The sequence below is a fragment of the Triticum aestivum genome, chromosome 3B, assembly GCF_018294505.1.
Source record: "Triticum aestivum cultivar Chinese Spring chromosome 3B, IWGSC CS RefSeq v2.1, whole genome shotgun sequence".
NCBI lineage: Eukaryota > Viridiplantae > Streptophyta > Magnoliopsida > Poales > Poaceae > Triticum > Triticum aestivum.
The window spans coordinates 378,776,059-378,791,213 of NC_057801.1; the positions used below are offsets into that span (position 1 = coordinate 378,776,059).

The 15,155-nt window shown below is 49.5% G+C and overlaps 1 protein-coding gene across 2 annotated transcripts in view; it reads left to right on the plus strand.

Annotated features, from left to right (window-relative positions):
• Positions 1-14,049, plus strand: part of LOC123069952 (uncharacterized) — a 33,438-nt gene extending 19,389 nt beyond the window's left edge. Inside the window, exons 5-9 of one of the 2 annotated variants that reach the window (XM_044492938.1) lie at positions 7,292-7,375; positions 7,964-8,020; positions 8,136-8,222; positions 9,087-9,151; positions 13,694-14,049. In XM_044492938.1, the coding sequence (XP_044348873.1) occupies positions 7,292-7,375; positions 7,964-8,020; positions 8,136-8,222; positions 9,087-9,151; positions 13,694-13,748 (348 nt within the window). In that variant the 3' untranslated portion in view covers positions 13,749-14,049. The remainder of the gene's footprint in view (positions 1-7,291; positions 7,376-7,963; positions 8,021-8,135; positions 8,223-9,086; positions 9,152-13,693) is intronic. The other variant, XM_044492939.1, reaches the window with a different exon arrangement.
• Positions 14,050-15,155: the final 1,106 nt, after the last annotated feature.

The following is a 15,155-nucleotide window of genomic DNA, read 5'->3' on the forward strand; positions in this document are numbered from 1 at the left end:
CGTAGACAGGCTCTGGATGTCCGGCTCAGGGCTGGATGTCTGGCCCGAGATTGGGGTTTCAGATGCCCGGCCAAACTGGGTTTGGCTTCTGGTGTCTCTTGGCTGGATTTCCAGGACCTTGTCGGATGTCCGACTCGTGGATGGGGTGACATATGTCCGGGACTTGGCTGGATGTCCGGGCGTTGTAGAGTCGCTGGCCGTCGATTCCTTCGGGATCTTCCTCGTCTAGGGGCGCCAGATATCCAGGCCTTGGCCGAATGTCTAGCCGCTGTAGCAATGCCGCGGCTCCACTTATGTGAGGACTTGTCCTTCGTTCTGAGCTTCTTCATGGATGTTCGCTTGATACCTAAGCACGCGAAATGTCTTCGTTTGAGGTAGTAGCCATGTCTCACGAGAAAGGAAAGGGAAGTCACATACGAGCGAGTTCACCTCATGTTCAATGGCGCGTGCGCGAGCTCTTGTCATAGGTCCACTTGGTACTTGGGGAGTTGGTGTAGTGTCCACGAGGCGGACCGTAGAGTGCTCCGCACCATCTCCCCCCTCCCTCCCATGGGAAAGATCTGCTCTTGGATCGTGACCTTTATCACCATGGTAAGGGGCCAAGTCGGCGACGTTGAACGTGTCGCTCGCGTAATGCTTGTCGAGTGGTATGTTGATCTTGTAGGCATTGTTGTTGATGCATTGTAACACCTTGAATGGACTGTCCGCTCGGGGTAGGAGCTTGGACTTGCGTTCGGTGGGGAAGCGAATCCTTTCAAAGGTGAAGCCATATGAGATCTCTAGGGTTGAATACCATGGGCTTCTGCTTGGTGTTGATCTTGGAGGCGTGCCAGTTCACTTGACGCTCTATGGTAGTCTTGTGTCTTCGTGCATCTTCTTGATGTATGTGGCACAGGCACTTGCATCCATGTTCGTGCACTCTTGGAGTGGAAGTGGGGGAATGTCCAATGAGGACAAAGGGTTGAAGCCGTACACCATTTCAAATGGAGAACTGTTTGTAGTTGAGTGTCGTGCGCGGTTGTAGGCGAACTCGGCAACGGGCAAGCACTCCTCCCTTGATATTCTTCTTGATGAGCGCGCGAAGATGTGTAGATAGTGTTCGGTTGACCACCTCGGTTTGGCCATCTGTTTGAGGATTATAGGTCGAAGAGAGCACGAGCTTGAGTCTGAGCTTGGCGCATAGGGTCTTCCAAAAATAGCTCAAGAACTTGACGTCGCGGTGGGAGACAATCGTCTTTGGCACTCCATGAAGACGCAAATTTTTTCTACAAAAGAGATCTGCAACATGTGAACTTCAGGCCTATTTCTTGCTGCTGGTGGACGATGCCACTCGTTGCATGTGGGTGATGCTCCTGGCTGCCAAGAATAGTGCACGTGATCCATCAAAAGAATTCAGGTAGCGGCAGAAGCTCAGAGCGGATGTAAACTATGTGTGTTCCGCACAGACAATGGCGGCGAGTTTACCTCGACGGAGTTTGCTGCCTATTCTGTCGATGAAGGCAGCCAACGCCACTTCTCCGCACCTTAAGCGCCGCAACAGAATGGTGTCGTCGAGCGGCGGAACCAGACAGTGGTGGCAATGGCATGTGCTCCTCTGAAACAGAGGAGCATGCTGGCTGAATTTTGGGGGGAGGCTGTGAGCACTGCTGTCTTCCTGCTCAACCGTGCTCCCACCAAATCCCTTGCTGGAATGACGCCTTACGACTCGTGGCACGGCCGCAATCCGGCTGTCCACTACCTTCGCACCTTTGGGTGCTTAGCGTATGTCAAGGAGCAGGGGAACCTGTGTAAGCTTGACGAGCACATCTCCCCTGCTGTGTTCATCGGCTATGAAGAAGGTGTGAAGGCGTACCAGCTGCTGGACCCTGTGACGTGGCGCATCTGCATGCTCGTCATCTTCAACGAAGAACGTGGCTAGGATTCGGCAGCCGATGATGGTGCACACTCGGGCAGCGACTTCGAAGTCCAGTACATCTGTCGTCACGGAGTGAAGGCACTCAACTATGCGTCCAGCGCAGGGGAAGCTGAGCCTGCGTCAACAGGACATGGGACGGAGTACTTCACCTGTCGTACCAGCTCCAGCAACTCCAGAATTTGTCACACCACCAGCAAATGATGATGATCGACTCGATGCTGCTCACAGCGACACACCAGTTCGCTATCACACAGTCAATAATCTGAATGGAGGAGGAGAACTACTGCCAGGACTTGCGCCGCGCAACCTCGACGCTGAGCTACACTTGTAGCCGTGCTTGTTTGCAGAAGCTAAGAGAGACGAGGCATGGCAACCAGCCATGCGTGAGGAAATGGACCCAATGGAGCAAAACATGACACGGGAGCTCGCCGATCTACCACATGGGCATCGACCAATAGGCCTCAAATGGGTCTACAAATTGAAGAAAAATTGAAGCTGGCAAGGTGATCAAGCAAAAAGCACGGCTGGTCGCACGAGGTTACGTCCAGCAAGCTGGCACTGATTTCGCCTGCTGCTTGCTTTGGCTGCCCATGAGGGATGGCCCGTCCGCCATATTTAATGGAGAATTGAAGGAGGTGGTCTACATGAGGCAGCCCCCTGGTTTCATCATCGCCGGAGAAGAAGGAAAAGTCCGCGGCTGCGTAAGGCCCTCTATGGCCTTAGGTAGGCACCACGAGCATGGAATGCAAAACTGGACTGCACGCTCAATGAAATTTGCTTCAAACAGAGCGAGCATGACCCTCCTCCTAGACTGCTCGCCCCTACCCCCAGCACGCCGGAGATTCCACTTCGAGGACTACTGGACACGAGTCGAGGGATTTCATGACGTGGTCGCAGACGCATGGCACTCTGTGGACGACGCGGACCCGTTTCGCCGCATCATGAGACGCATGCAGGCCACCGCTCGCAAGCTCACGAGCTGGAGCGCGTGCACCGTGGGCAATATCCGCGACCAGCTCGCGATCTCACGCGAGCTGCTGCTGCGGTTTGACACGGCCCAAGAGAATCGCCAATTGACGCCACACGAGGATTGGCTTCGAAGACAGATCAAGCTCTCCTACCTCGGCCTCGCCTCGCTCGAGCGCACCCTCGCGCGCCAACGCGCCCGTATTACTTCGCTCAAGGATGGAGATGCAAACACTTCCTTCTTCCATCGTCAATGCACGTACCGCAAGCAGAAGAATAGGATCCACACCCTCACGGTTGAGGGAGCCATTCTCACCGATCCTGCCGACTTGGCCGCCGCGGCGTTTGCGCACTTTGACTCCCTGCTTGGAACGGATCACCCTCGCGAGTGCGCCCTCAACCTCGACGACCTCATCGCGCCCTCCAATCTGGATGACCTGGACGCCCCCTTTGGCGAAGAGGAGATTTGGCAGGCTGTCAAGCTATTGCCGGCGCGCAAAGCGCCCGGCCCGGACGGCTTCACCGCAGAATTCCTGCGCTCATGCTGGCCGATCGTCAAACAGGACTTCGTCCATGTTTTCCAGTAGCTCTACGCGCTCCCCGGGCGGGGTTTCAGTTGCCTGAACCAAGCATTCCTCACGCTGATCCCAAAGCGCTCCGATGCAGCCGGGCTGGGCGACTATAGGCCCATCAGCCTAATCCACCTCCTCGCCAAGATTTTCGCGAAGGTGCTGTCCCTCCGCCTTGCGCCCAAACTGAACGAGCTGGTCAGCCCCATTCAGAACGCTTTCATCCCGGGACGAAGCCTACACGACAATTTCGTGCTCGTCCGACAATCGGCCCGTCTTCTCCACTAGCTGGGCGCCCCGCGCATTCTCCTGAAGCTCGACCTCGCGTGGGCATTTGACTCCGTATCCTGCCCATTCCTCTTTGAGGTTTTGCGTCGGTATGGCTTCAGTGCCCGTTTCCTTGGCTGGATCGCCATTCTCCTATCGTCGGCGAGCACCAAGGTCATTCTCAATGGTGCGCCGGGACCTGCGATCTGGCACCGCTGTGGGCTTCGTCAAGGCGATCCAGTATCGCCACAGCTCTTCGTGCTTGCTGTCGACACACTAGGACGCCTTTTTCGCCGCGCTGCCGAGCTCAACGTGCTACAAGAACTGCACCCCCGCCGTGCGCTCCCCGTCCTCTCGCTGTACGCGGACGATGTCATACTCTTCTGCCACCCCTCGACGAGCGACACACTCGCTGTCCGGGATATCCTGCAGCTATTTGGCCGAGCGTCCGGCCTAAGGGTGAACTTCCAGAAGAGCACAGCCACGCTGATCAGATGCGACGGCGACATGGCTGCCCCGGCCATCGCCAACCTGGGCTGCCCAACCGCGGCAATGCCTGTCACCTACCTGGGAATCCCGCTCACCCTTGGACGCCCAACCGCTGCACAACTCCAACCCCTTGTCGACAAAACTGCTGGAAAGCTCCCCACCTGGAAGGCGCATCTCATGAACAAAGCTGGACGCCTGGCCTTCGTCAAATCGGTACTAAGTGCGATCCCCATCCATCAGCTCCTTGTGCTCGCGCCGCCAAAGAAGATCCTCAAGCTCCTGGAGAAGATCCAACGAGGATTCCTATGGGCGGGCCGCACAGAGGCGCACGGTGGCCATTGTCACGTCAACTGGCAACGCGTCTGCCGCCCAACTTGCCTTGGTGGACTTGGAGTTCACGACCTGGAGCGCACGGGCCTGGCCCTGCGCACCAGATGGCTTTGGTTCGCCCGCACTGACGACACCCGGGCATGGTCTGGCCTTGACCTCCAATTCAGTGCCACGGAGCGTGCCTTCTTCTTCGCGTCCACCACCATGATCCTCGGCAACGGCCAGAGCGCGCTGTTCTGGGAGGACCGATGGCTTAACGGCTGCTCCATCTCGGAACTAGCGCCACAACTCCATGCCCTCATCCCAAGGAATCGCCGCAAGAACAGGACCGTGGCGGATGGCCTGCAAGCGCACCAATGGGCATCTGACATCCAGGGCACCCTCGGCATCAGAGAGATCGGCCAGTACCTGACCACCTGGAACGCGCTCGAGCACATAACACTCAACGCCGAGCCGGATCGCTTACATTGGAAGTGGAATGCGGCAGGCATCTACACGGCGCAATCCGCCTACATCGCCACTTTCCAAGGCTCGGCAGCCTGCCCTGCATGGAAACTGAACTGGAACGGCTGGGCGCCTCCGCGTGTCAAGTTCTTTCATTGGCTCGCCCACCTGGGGCGTTGCTGGACGGCTGATCGCCTGGCTCGCCGCGGGCTGTCACACCCCCTCGCTGCCCGCTCTGTGATCAGGAGCCCGAATCGATCCAGCATCTTCTCCTGAACTGCTCCTTCTCCAGACAAGTGTGGCACGAGAGCCTGTCCTGGTTACGCCTGCCATGCAACGCGCCCTCCAACGAGGAATCCCTGTCCGACTGGTGGCGATCGGCGCGCCGGAACACGCCCAAACCAATGAAAAAGGGCCTTACCACCGCTACTCTGCTGATCCCTTGGATGACCTGGAAGCATCGCAACGACTGCGTGTTCAACGGCGCGACCCCTTCGACCAACTTGCTGATCGCGCAGATCAAGGACAAAGCTACGCTCTGGGCAAGAGCGGGAGCCCGTGGACTGCGTGCCATCCTGCCTCAAACATGGGACGTACACTGATCTAGATCGTTATCTGTAATCGCTCCTCCTAGGAGGCTGTAACAAACTCTATCTTTTCAATACAAAGAAACGCAAGTCTTTTGTGTTTTCTCAAAAAAAAGAGCGAGCATGAGCACGTGATCTACCGGTGCATCACTGGCGACGAAATCCTGCTCATTGGAGTTAGATGATTTGATCATGACTGGTTCATCCAAGGGGGGCCAGTGGAGAGCTTTAATGACGAGATGAAAGCAAAATTCCAGATGAGTGACTTTGGACTGTTGCCATTCTATCTCGGAATCGAAGTCCAGCAAGATGGCGATGGCATCAGCGTATGTCAGGCACACTATGCCTCACACATACTTCAGCTTGGAGGAATGGAAGGCTGCAACCCAGCTCACACTCCGATGGAGGAGTGACTCAAACTGAGGTGTGAGAGCACGGCGGAAAAGGTGGATGCCGCAGAATATAGGAGGTTTGTTAGCAGCCTCTGCTACCTTCTCCACACACGGCCGGACCTGGCGTTTGCCATCACATTCGTGAGTCACTTCATGGAGCAACCTGCATAGGAGCACATGATGGCAGTGAAGCTCGTCCTTCGCTGTGTTGCTGGCACCAACCACTACGGTCTACGCCACACGTGGAAGACTGGCTATAGAGACAGTGACCTTGACGGTGATATTGGCACCAGGAAGAGCACGAGTGGCACGGTGTTCTTCCTTGGTAGTAGTTTGGTGAGTTGGAGTCGCTCAAGCAGCGAGTAGTGGCTCTGTCCTCCTGTGAGGTAGCAGCCACAACACAAGGACTTTGGTTGGCTCGGCTCCTTGGTTAACTCCATGGGGGAGAAGCTGAGGCAGTCGAGCTATGGTGGACGTGCCGTCCGCCTTAACGCTGTCCAAGAACTCAGCCTTCCACTAATGCAGCAGACATATCGACATACGGTACCATTTCATCCGGGATTGCTTGGTGGATGGGAGTGCCAACGCCAAAACGAAAGCATTAGGGCGGGTGAAATTCCATGAGCTGCGTGCTAGGATTGGGATTGTCCAAATCAATTCATGTCTGATTTGCAAGGGTTAGTGGAAGAACTTGCAGCAGTCAGTCGTAAGCTAGTGAGTCAAGTCCGTGTCTTAGGCTACATGTCAGTGGGTCAAGTCAAGATATCTTAGGATGTAAGAAAGCTACTGAGGTGCTTCTGACCTAGTTTCTTTCAGCTATAAATAAGAGGTGAAGCCTAGCCAGCTGCATCCATAACAGCCCAGAAACAGGAGTCCGAAATCAGAATTAGCTGTGCTCTTGCTAGTTGCTACTATAACAATGCTAAGGAAGTGTGGCAAGGCACAGTTCATGGCAGGAGTCTTTGTTTTGCCTGTTCACCCTTCCAAGATATAATGATCTTACATCAATATTAGGCTTTTCTATAACTACCTTTTTTATTTGTGTGAGACTAGGCATTTTTTTCTCGAACTAAGTTTTTAGTGCTAACCGTAGTTCTTCAGGCTACAAACCTGGTAGATTTTAGTAGTTTGAAACTGTATAATGTAATTCTATGGCGCCTTTTATTGTTATTATATTGTTGTTATAATTACAGTACTGCCGTTCCATAATGACAATGTCATATGTACTATTCAGCAGTTTATGATGCGTCCTTAGCCATTTTTATGTCACATGTTCTACACTTGTATATTCTTATTAGAAATTGACAGACCATTGATTCTCTGGATATGCAGAAAAGCTCTGTACTGTGCAAGCGACTAATGGACAAGGCGCTTGATCCTCCGGTTCTGTTAACGATGACCCCTGACGAACTAAAGGTCTAATCATCTTATTTTCATTTTGGTCTTCACAGTGACCACTTTCCATCTCTTCACATTAGTGATTAGATTAGTTTTTGTGGTGCGTTAGTACTCTTATAATCTAGTCGATATGACATGGTTGCTGAGACCGAAATGGTTCTGTTTGTTGAAAGCATTTAACTATTAAATCTGAACAGGGGCATGTACTGGACTGATTTGGTTCAAGCACCTGCATTAGTAAATATCAGAAGTCCTTAATATTTCAGAAGTTAGTCTAAAATTTATTCGAGCAATGTTTAGAAAAATTGAAGAGCTTCAGACGTTACTATTTCTGGGAATTTATTTTCTTTGTTTCCCCTTACTAATTGAGTTTTGAAGGATACTAGTCAGTTGCACTTGCACAATTGTCCAGAATTGCACCTAGCGAGTGTTTCAGATTTCAGACTAGATATGTCCCCTCTTTTCTAAAACCACCTGTTGAGCCAGGAGACCACTTCGATAAATTCTTTCTGTTATTATAACTTTCTCTTGATTCAGTTTGATTACTCCCTTTTGAGTGCGTATTTTCTCTAAATTCTAGAATTACTTGCTTCCTAATCATTTCAGGCTGGGTTGACACCAGCAGAGATAGCGTCTGAATCAGAAGAATCAAGGCAGCTGCAGGTATTATACATCATATGCATCAAGTTCACAATCTGCCAGGGCCAGATAATGAAGCCAGTACAGTAACCGAGTTTTCAGCCAAAGTTTAATTTGTGTTTCTGTTTGTTTTAACTAGATGACTGAGGCCCGGTGTAGAAGATGCACAGAAAAGAAAGTAGGCATACTTGATATCATTCATGCCAGCCGTGGAGATCGCTATCAGGTATTTCCGTGTTCTTTTTCCACATTTATGAAGCGCTTACTCTCTTTTTATTCCTGGTTGTATGCTGTGGTGCTTTCCACATTACTTGTGCCATCTGGTCGTTTTAATTTAAATCAAATACTATTTGCTTTTAGGGAAGATTAATGTTCTTGTTGTAAGGTGGGTTCAAAGGGTTTTAAAAATCACTAGAACAATGCCCGTGCGTTGCAACGGGATATAAATATTCTAGTACATTAGCTTGTGATTTACCTGTCAATAATATGCGATTGTGTAAATAAATCTTCATCAAATTCTGCCCGTGAATTACCTTATATTTTGATTAGAAGTTTGGTAAGTAAATTAAAGTGGAATTGGTTCAGAAGGTAAGTAAATTAAGGTGATTGATTATCATGTACATGGAAGGTTGGACGAAGGGGTGGTGGGAAGAAAGGTGAAATGGGAACCTTACGTTCTTTTTAAGTAGTAGAGATAATGTGCTGTTATGCACCTCAAAAGAATCCCCAAGATTCATACTCCCTCCGTTCGGAATTACTTGTCACAAGAATGGATGTATCTACAACCAAAATACATCTAGATACATTCATTTCTTGGACGAGTAATTCCGAACGGAGGGAGTACATGTGTAACATATTTTCACTGAATAGACAAACTGATGCGCAACTCGTGCCACAACCACTCCAGTTGAGGCTTGAGGTTATGATTCCTAGCTATCAGGAGTCTATCCTCCTTTTGAATGCTTGCTTGATTGATCTCTCCATTTGCATGTGCTGAGTTGCACCCACCTGTTTGTTGTTATAGTCGTTGCTAATTGAATTGTTTCATGTTCTTTGTTGCAAACATATAATTTTGTTTCCTTATATTTAGGAATTAGAGACTTCCCTAAAGCTCAATTGTTGCAAAGGATATTTCAAAGGGTATTGCTCACAAAGGTAATGTCAAGGGAAGGCAAAGTTTGTGACGGAATGGATACCTTCGTCACACTTAGGCCCCATTCAGAAGCTTGCCGGCTCCCAACTTCACCGGCTCCACGCGCGGAGCTGGCCTGAATGCCGCAGCTCCAAGAAGTCCCTTCGCGATGCCATCCCTCCTTGCAGGCAATTTTGTGGAGCCGTGGAAGCGTAGCTTCTCCAAATGACGAAGCCGGAGTTGGTTGAATTTACAGGAGAATGCCATTCCAGAGTGGCCTGGGTACAATTTCGATCTGAAGAAGCCCTCTCGAGCGAACCAGCGACCGCGCGACCCCATAGTCAGACCAGCCCGCGCCTTTCCTCTCTGGCCCATGCCGACGGCGTGGTGCTGCTGCCGAACGCTTCACAGCTCCCGTGTGAACCTGGTTAGCGGCTGGCTTGCTGGCCAAGAAGCTGGCTAGTTTGGGAAGCCAGAGAGCTACTGAACGGGGCTTTAACCTTTCATGAAGTCGGGGATGACCAGCTTTGCTTCCGGTTGAAGGTGTCAAAGGATGAACTGGTTGTTGGCGATGATGTACTTGGTGGTTATTGATGTAGATGGTTCGAAATGGTCACTCTGGTGATGCATGAGTGATGAAGCGATGACTCGATCATGATGGTTGGTGGAGGTGTACGGTGTCGATGAAGTTCCTCCAAAATTTTCTCGGCCAAACAAGACCAAGAACACTCAAATAGGAGTCCGTAGTGAAAGTTATGACCAAAACGGTGAAGATGCTGAAATTTCTAGCGTGCTCTCTGGAAATTCCAAAAGTTTCGGGGTAGGGGGTGGAAGTTCCAGATTGTCCGGAAGTTCCGGTCTTCGCAGAGAAGGTGTGGGTTTGACCTGAAAATTCCAGATCGAAGCACGGGGGCGGGAAAACTCGATTTCCAGTTCAAAATTGATAGGGTAAAGGAAAAAAAAATGGGCCATAGGAATGCAATGGAAGGCCGATCAGCAAGTTTTGCAAGAGATCCATGGATAAAAACCAAGCAAATCACAAGAAATTGGGTATGGCTATTTTTGGGTGGGATTTTTCTAATTAGGCAAGAACGAAACAAAAATAGGCTAGAATAGTATGTGTCGGGGGGGGGGGGGGGTTGCTCCAAATCGTGGCAACCTTGCTCATGATACCAAATAATGTAGGGCAGACCTTAGGGTTGCTCGATCTTCATGAATTGGAGGTGGATTTGAGGAAGGATGCGAAGAACACAAGGGAAAACGAGAGGAATCACAAGGGAAAGAAGCACAAATCAACACACATGTTGCAACACAAGATACATTAGGATAAATACTTGATTCAAATCATCCAATAGAGAGAGATGGAACAAGCTAGGGTGCTTGCCCAAGTCCGAGGACAAGGAGAACTTGACGCTTCAACGGACTTCTCCACAAGTGGAGGTCTTGATACTCCTATGGAGTCTTCCCCTCAAGAGAAGGCCTTCTTCTCCATGAGAGGAGTTATCTCCACAATGGAGGAATCCCACAAGGCTCTAATGTCTAGTTCTACTTTGCTAGCCCTAAATTGGAGGAGGGGGAAAGGTATATATAGGTCCACCCATGAAGGGGTAAGTGGGCAGGGAAGATACATTGGCCATGGGCCCAAAGTCACTACACACTGGTGGGGTCGAAAGCTTTGGGTAGGTTCTTTTTTTCTTTCGAAATGGCAGCATTCATTAGGAAGAAAAGAGTTGTTCGGTTAATTCGGGAAAACCGAGTGAACCAGATTGCCCAGTTAATTATGGAGAACCGGGCAAAAACCATCACCACCGCTGAGCGACACGCATAAGATACCCCACGCACACCACTCCAACGGGGCCTCACTGAGACAGCATGTAGGCGTCATCGTCATCATCCCTCCCCTAGAAGCGTCATCGCCATCCATAAACCCTGAGCAGAAGACTCCAACTTCGCCTTAGGTGATCTTCGACCCAACCCACATTGTAGAAGTTGTGTGAAGATGCATGAAGATCCGCGCCAGAACTCGGCCACCTGCGACCAGACAACGCAGCTCCGACTCTGAAGGAGAACCACGAAGAACTAGGCATGACTGGCGTTGTAGAAGATCATCGAACGAACCACCCGCTGCCTGTTATCGTAGGCCACCGGGACCCGCTACCGCAGCTTCGACTTCGCAACAACAAACCGGCGGAGGCAATCGTGCGAACACGCCGGAAAAGAGCCGACTACCTCAACCATAGCCATGTCTCCAACATTGCTCCCTCATCATCGTTGCCACAGAAGCCTCGACACCAAAACTGCCGTCTTCCAATGGTCCTGCATGCCAGTACCCAGCTCCAAAGACGAAGCCCCCATGGGGGAATACAACACCAAGGCGACATCCTCGTGATCAAACAAGATCAACGGTTGTCCCCGGAGCAGTGATCCACACGGGAGGGGTATGGCAGCAAAACAGTGATGCCTACAAGAATGTAAGCGACGGCCACGACCGCCCCCACCGCTAGTCACGGCCACGACCGAGACAGGGTTTTCACCCAAGCACCCAACACCACCTCATCCGCACATCATCTCATGGCGGTGCCCACCTAGCACCACCATTGAGCCAGCTCGCAGTCGAAGAAACCCATCGTTGAAGTAGCCAACCGCACCTTGCGGAGGCCACCGACCAGCACCTGCCGCTGGATCTGCCAACCGCCGCGAAAGCTGGATCAGCGGACGCAACATGAACCACCAATCCTTGTCAAGCACCATGCCAACAGGGACTAGGGAAATGCCGCCCGAGGCCATGAACCACCTCGGTTCCTAGGCGTGACCAAGCCCCCACACGCACAAGCATCACGCTCGCCCGCCGGAGAACGGAGAAGATCGAGCGGCCTCCGGCGCGCTCCTGCATCCTCACAGCGAAGTCGCTCCACCATGCCGCCCTAGCAGCAGCTCCTCACCGCGCAACCTCCCGGTGGCAGATCTGTGCCGCCGGACCCTCGTGCTGCACCTTTTAGTCGATATCTTTTCGGCGTTCTACAATCTGGCAACAAAGTTAATTCAATCTGACAACTAAGTAGGTAATAATATGCAAGTAAGTGATAGTAATCTGACAAGTATAGACGAAAAAAAAGTTACAGAAATATGCCGACATGGGATCCATTTTGAAGAGCTCGCCGCGGGGAAGCTAATGACGAAAGCGGATCATCAACCGGGTTAACGGTTTTGTTAGATAAAACTTTTTAAAAATTTGGATAAAGAATCTTTCGCTGATCTCATGCTTATGTGTCATAGTTGCATGTAAGAGAGTGGGAGGAAACCACCGCATGGGAAGACCACCGTGTGGTGCTGCTAACTAGTGTTGTCCATCTAACAATTGGGTCTCTCGTAAAGCTACTATCTTATACTCCCTCCGTTCCTAAATATTTGTCTTTCTAGATATTTTAACAGTGACTACATACGAAGCAAAATGAGTGAATCTACACTCTAAAATATGTCTACATACATCCTTATGTGGTAGTCCATTTGAAATGTCTAGAAAGACAAATATTTAGGAACGGAGGGAGTATATCTTATATGAGAAAATAGTTACAAATTTGCGTGTTAATCAAAAAAGATGTATCTAGAAAATTATCTATCCGCATTATGTGTGTTTTGGATCTCATATGAAGGATTGTGGATGTATTAGGTCCTATATAGAGATACATGTTATGTTGAACAGTGTGCATCAATTTCAATTAAATCTATCATTGTGTGTGGGACAAACTTCCATAAAAAATGGCTGCAGATAAGATACATGTGTGCAGGTTTAATTTAAGTTTTTCTGTAAATTTATGCTGGACAGAGTGCATTCCAGTTAAGCAATAACAATTGGGATATGGTCTCCGAACTAACCCCAGATAGCAATATGATAAAGCCTGAAGTTTTTGCTGCAACCATTCTTACAACTATCAGGTCATCATGCTATCACGTAATTGTAATACATATAGTCGCAAGTATCTAACAGAATTGGAAGAGTGCACATACATGTAAACCTTCTAATCAGTAATTAGACATAGACCAACAGGAAAGGGAACATATTCTTAAAGTGGATGATGAAATTAGAACTCAGGTACTAGATGTAACAACCATGTATGCCCACCATTGAGCTACCCTGCAATACCTTAATCAGTCATTAATCAAAAGAATCTAATTGCTTTCTAGGTGCTTTGTAGTTATAGTCATCAAAAAGCGTATTTGCAAGTATTTTCTATGTATCTAATTCATACAAATTTTCCTTGTAACACTACAGTTTTTTCAGAACTTTCTCTCTTTGAAAGCCCATGCAAGTGTATGGGCTGGCTAGTAATTTGGTTAACCTATTGGGATTCAGTAAAATATCAAATATCTTTTATAATAACTTTTTTTATTATATTTACTTGAAAGATTTCTTTGAACATTCTAAAGTTTAGAGCCGACCTGCAGATGGTTTAGTTCACAGCATTTTAAAAAGTGCAGCAGCTTTTAGGCTTAGGGGTTTGATAAAGCTTGAAATTGTCACATTTCTGCTGTAGCTGTCTCACGGACTTTGCCCAATATTTCAGGTCGAATGTATTTCCTGCGGATACACATCATTTGCGTCCAGAGATGACATCTTAAGAAATGGCTAGCGAGATCAGGCGATCAGCCAGACAAGAAGCCTGCTACTGATGCTCGCAATGAGAACACGGAGGCTTACATGGAGAGGCAGACCATAGTCTAACATGCGAAGCGGGATGAACCCTCCCTGCGCCTGCAACTAATCATGGGTCGTGATATGTAGAATGACCATTCACAAAAAAAAAGATATGTAGGATGACATCAGTGTTAGGCGCCTGTTGATGCTTGAAAATGGCATGATCGCAAAAAGTTACTTGAGGTTGTAGCAAGATAAGGTCAAATTCATGATTTCATGTCACCATTGGATGACTCTTCAAGCCGGTCAAAATAGATATAGAGATGGTCCAAAACGGAGCTCGGATGCAAAAGTTATGACAATCTTAGGGATGCTCGTATTGACATCAGATTAAAGAATGGCATGAAATCTAATTAAGATGGCCTTCGATAGAAAAAGTTAAAATTGTAAAGTTCTTCGTCTCCTCGAAACGGATGATTTTGATATAAAAATCGTTCCAATCCGAGGTCGTATGAGTTCTACAGCCAAAACTGTGTGCTGCAGCATGGCATGGTCAGATCATCCGAGCCGGGTCCAGATCATCCGACCGAGGGCTGAACGAACGATCCAAAGAACAAAATTGTGCACTGCAGCATTGCATGGTCGGATTATCCGGACAGGGGTCCAGATCATCTGACTGATGATGATCTGGGTGTAGTCCCGGATGATCCGGGTAGAGGCCGGACGATTCGGACAAAGATCGGACGTCTGGACAACTTTTTCTGCTGCAGACTTCATAAAACTGCCTGAAACACCCTCAAGATGACTTCAAATCAGAAAGTGTTGAACATCAAAGTTGTGCGTCTCGTCGAAACGGTTGATTTTGATATAAAAATCATCTTAATCTGAGTTCGTATGAAAAAGTTACAACCCGATTAGTGGGTTGCTGTCAGAAATCTGGGCTTGGTCGGATCATCCGGGCCTAGAGCTGGACATCCGGGCCGAAGGTCGTGAGAAGTCCGAATTTGGTTAGATTTTGTTGATTTGGAAGGCAAGGCAAGTTCTTTTTTTATACGGGAAGTCCACCTGCCTGTTATATAGATAAGAGGTGACGGCCAACAACAACATACAATCGACATATCAATCTATTAATCTTTTACCTTTACTTTTACCTTTTCCCTTGTTCTTCTTTTACTCGTTCTTTGTTCGTTCTTCTTGTTGCAGGGCGGCGAACCTCGAGGGCCTAGGGGCAATCAGGTCGACCTAGGGCATCCCATACCCGCCGCGCGCCCTGACGGGGTCCTTCCCGGGCGTGTGGGGTTTCGGGTCTACAAAAGCACCCACCATATTGCTTGCGTACCGCGCTTCTGGCTGGGTCTCATTCGACGTGAGCCGCAGTGCATCACCCCTGG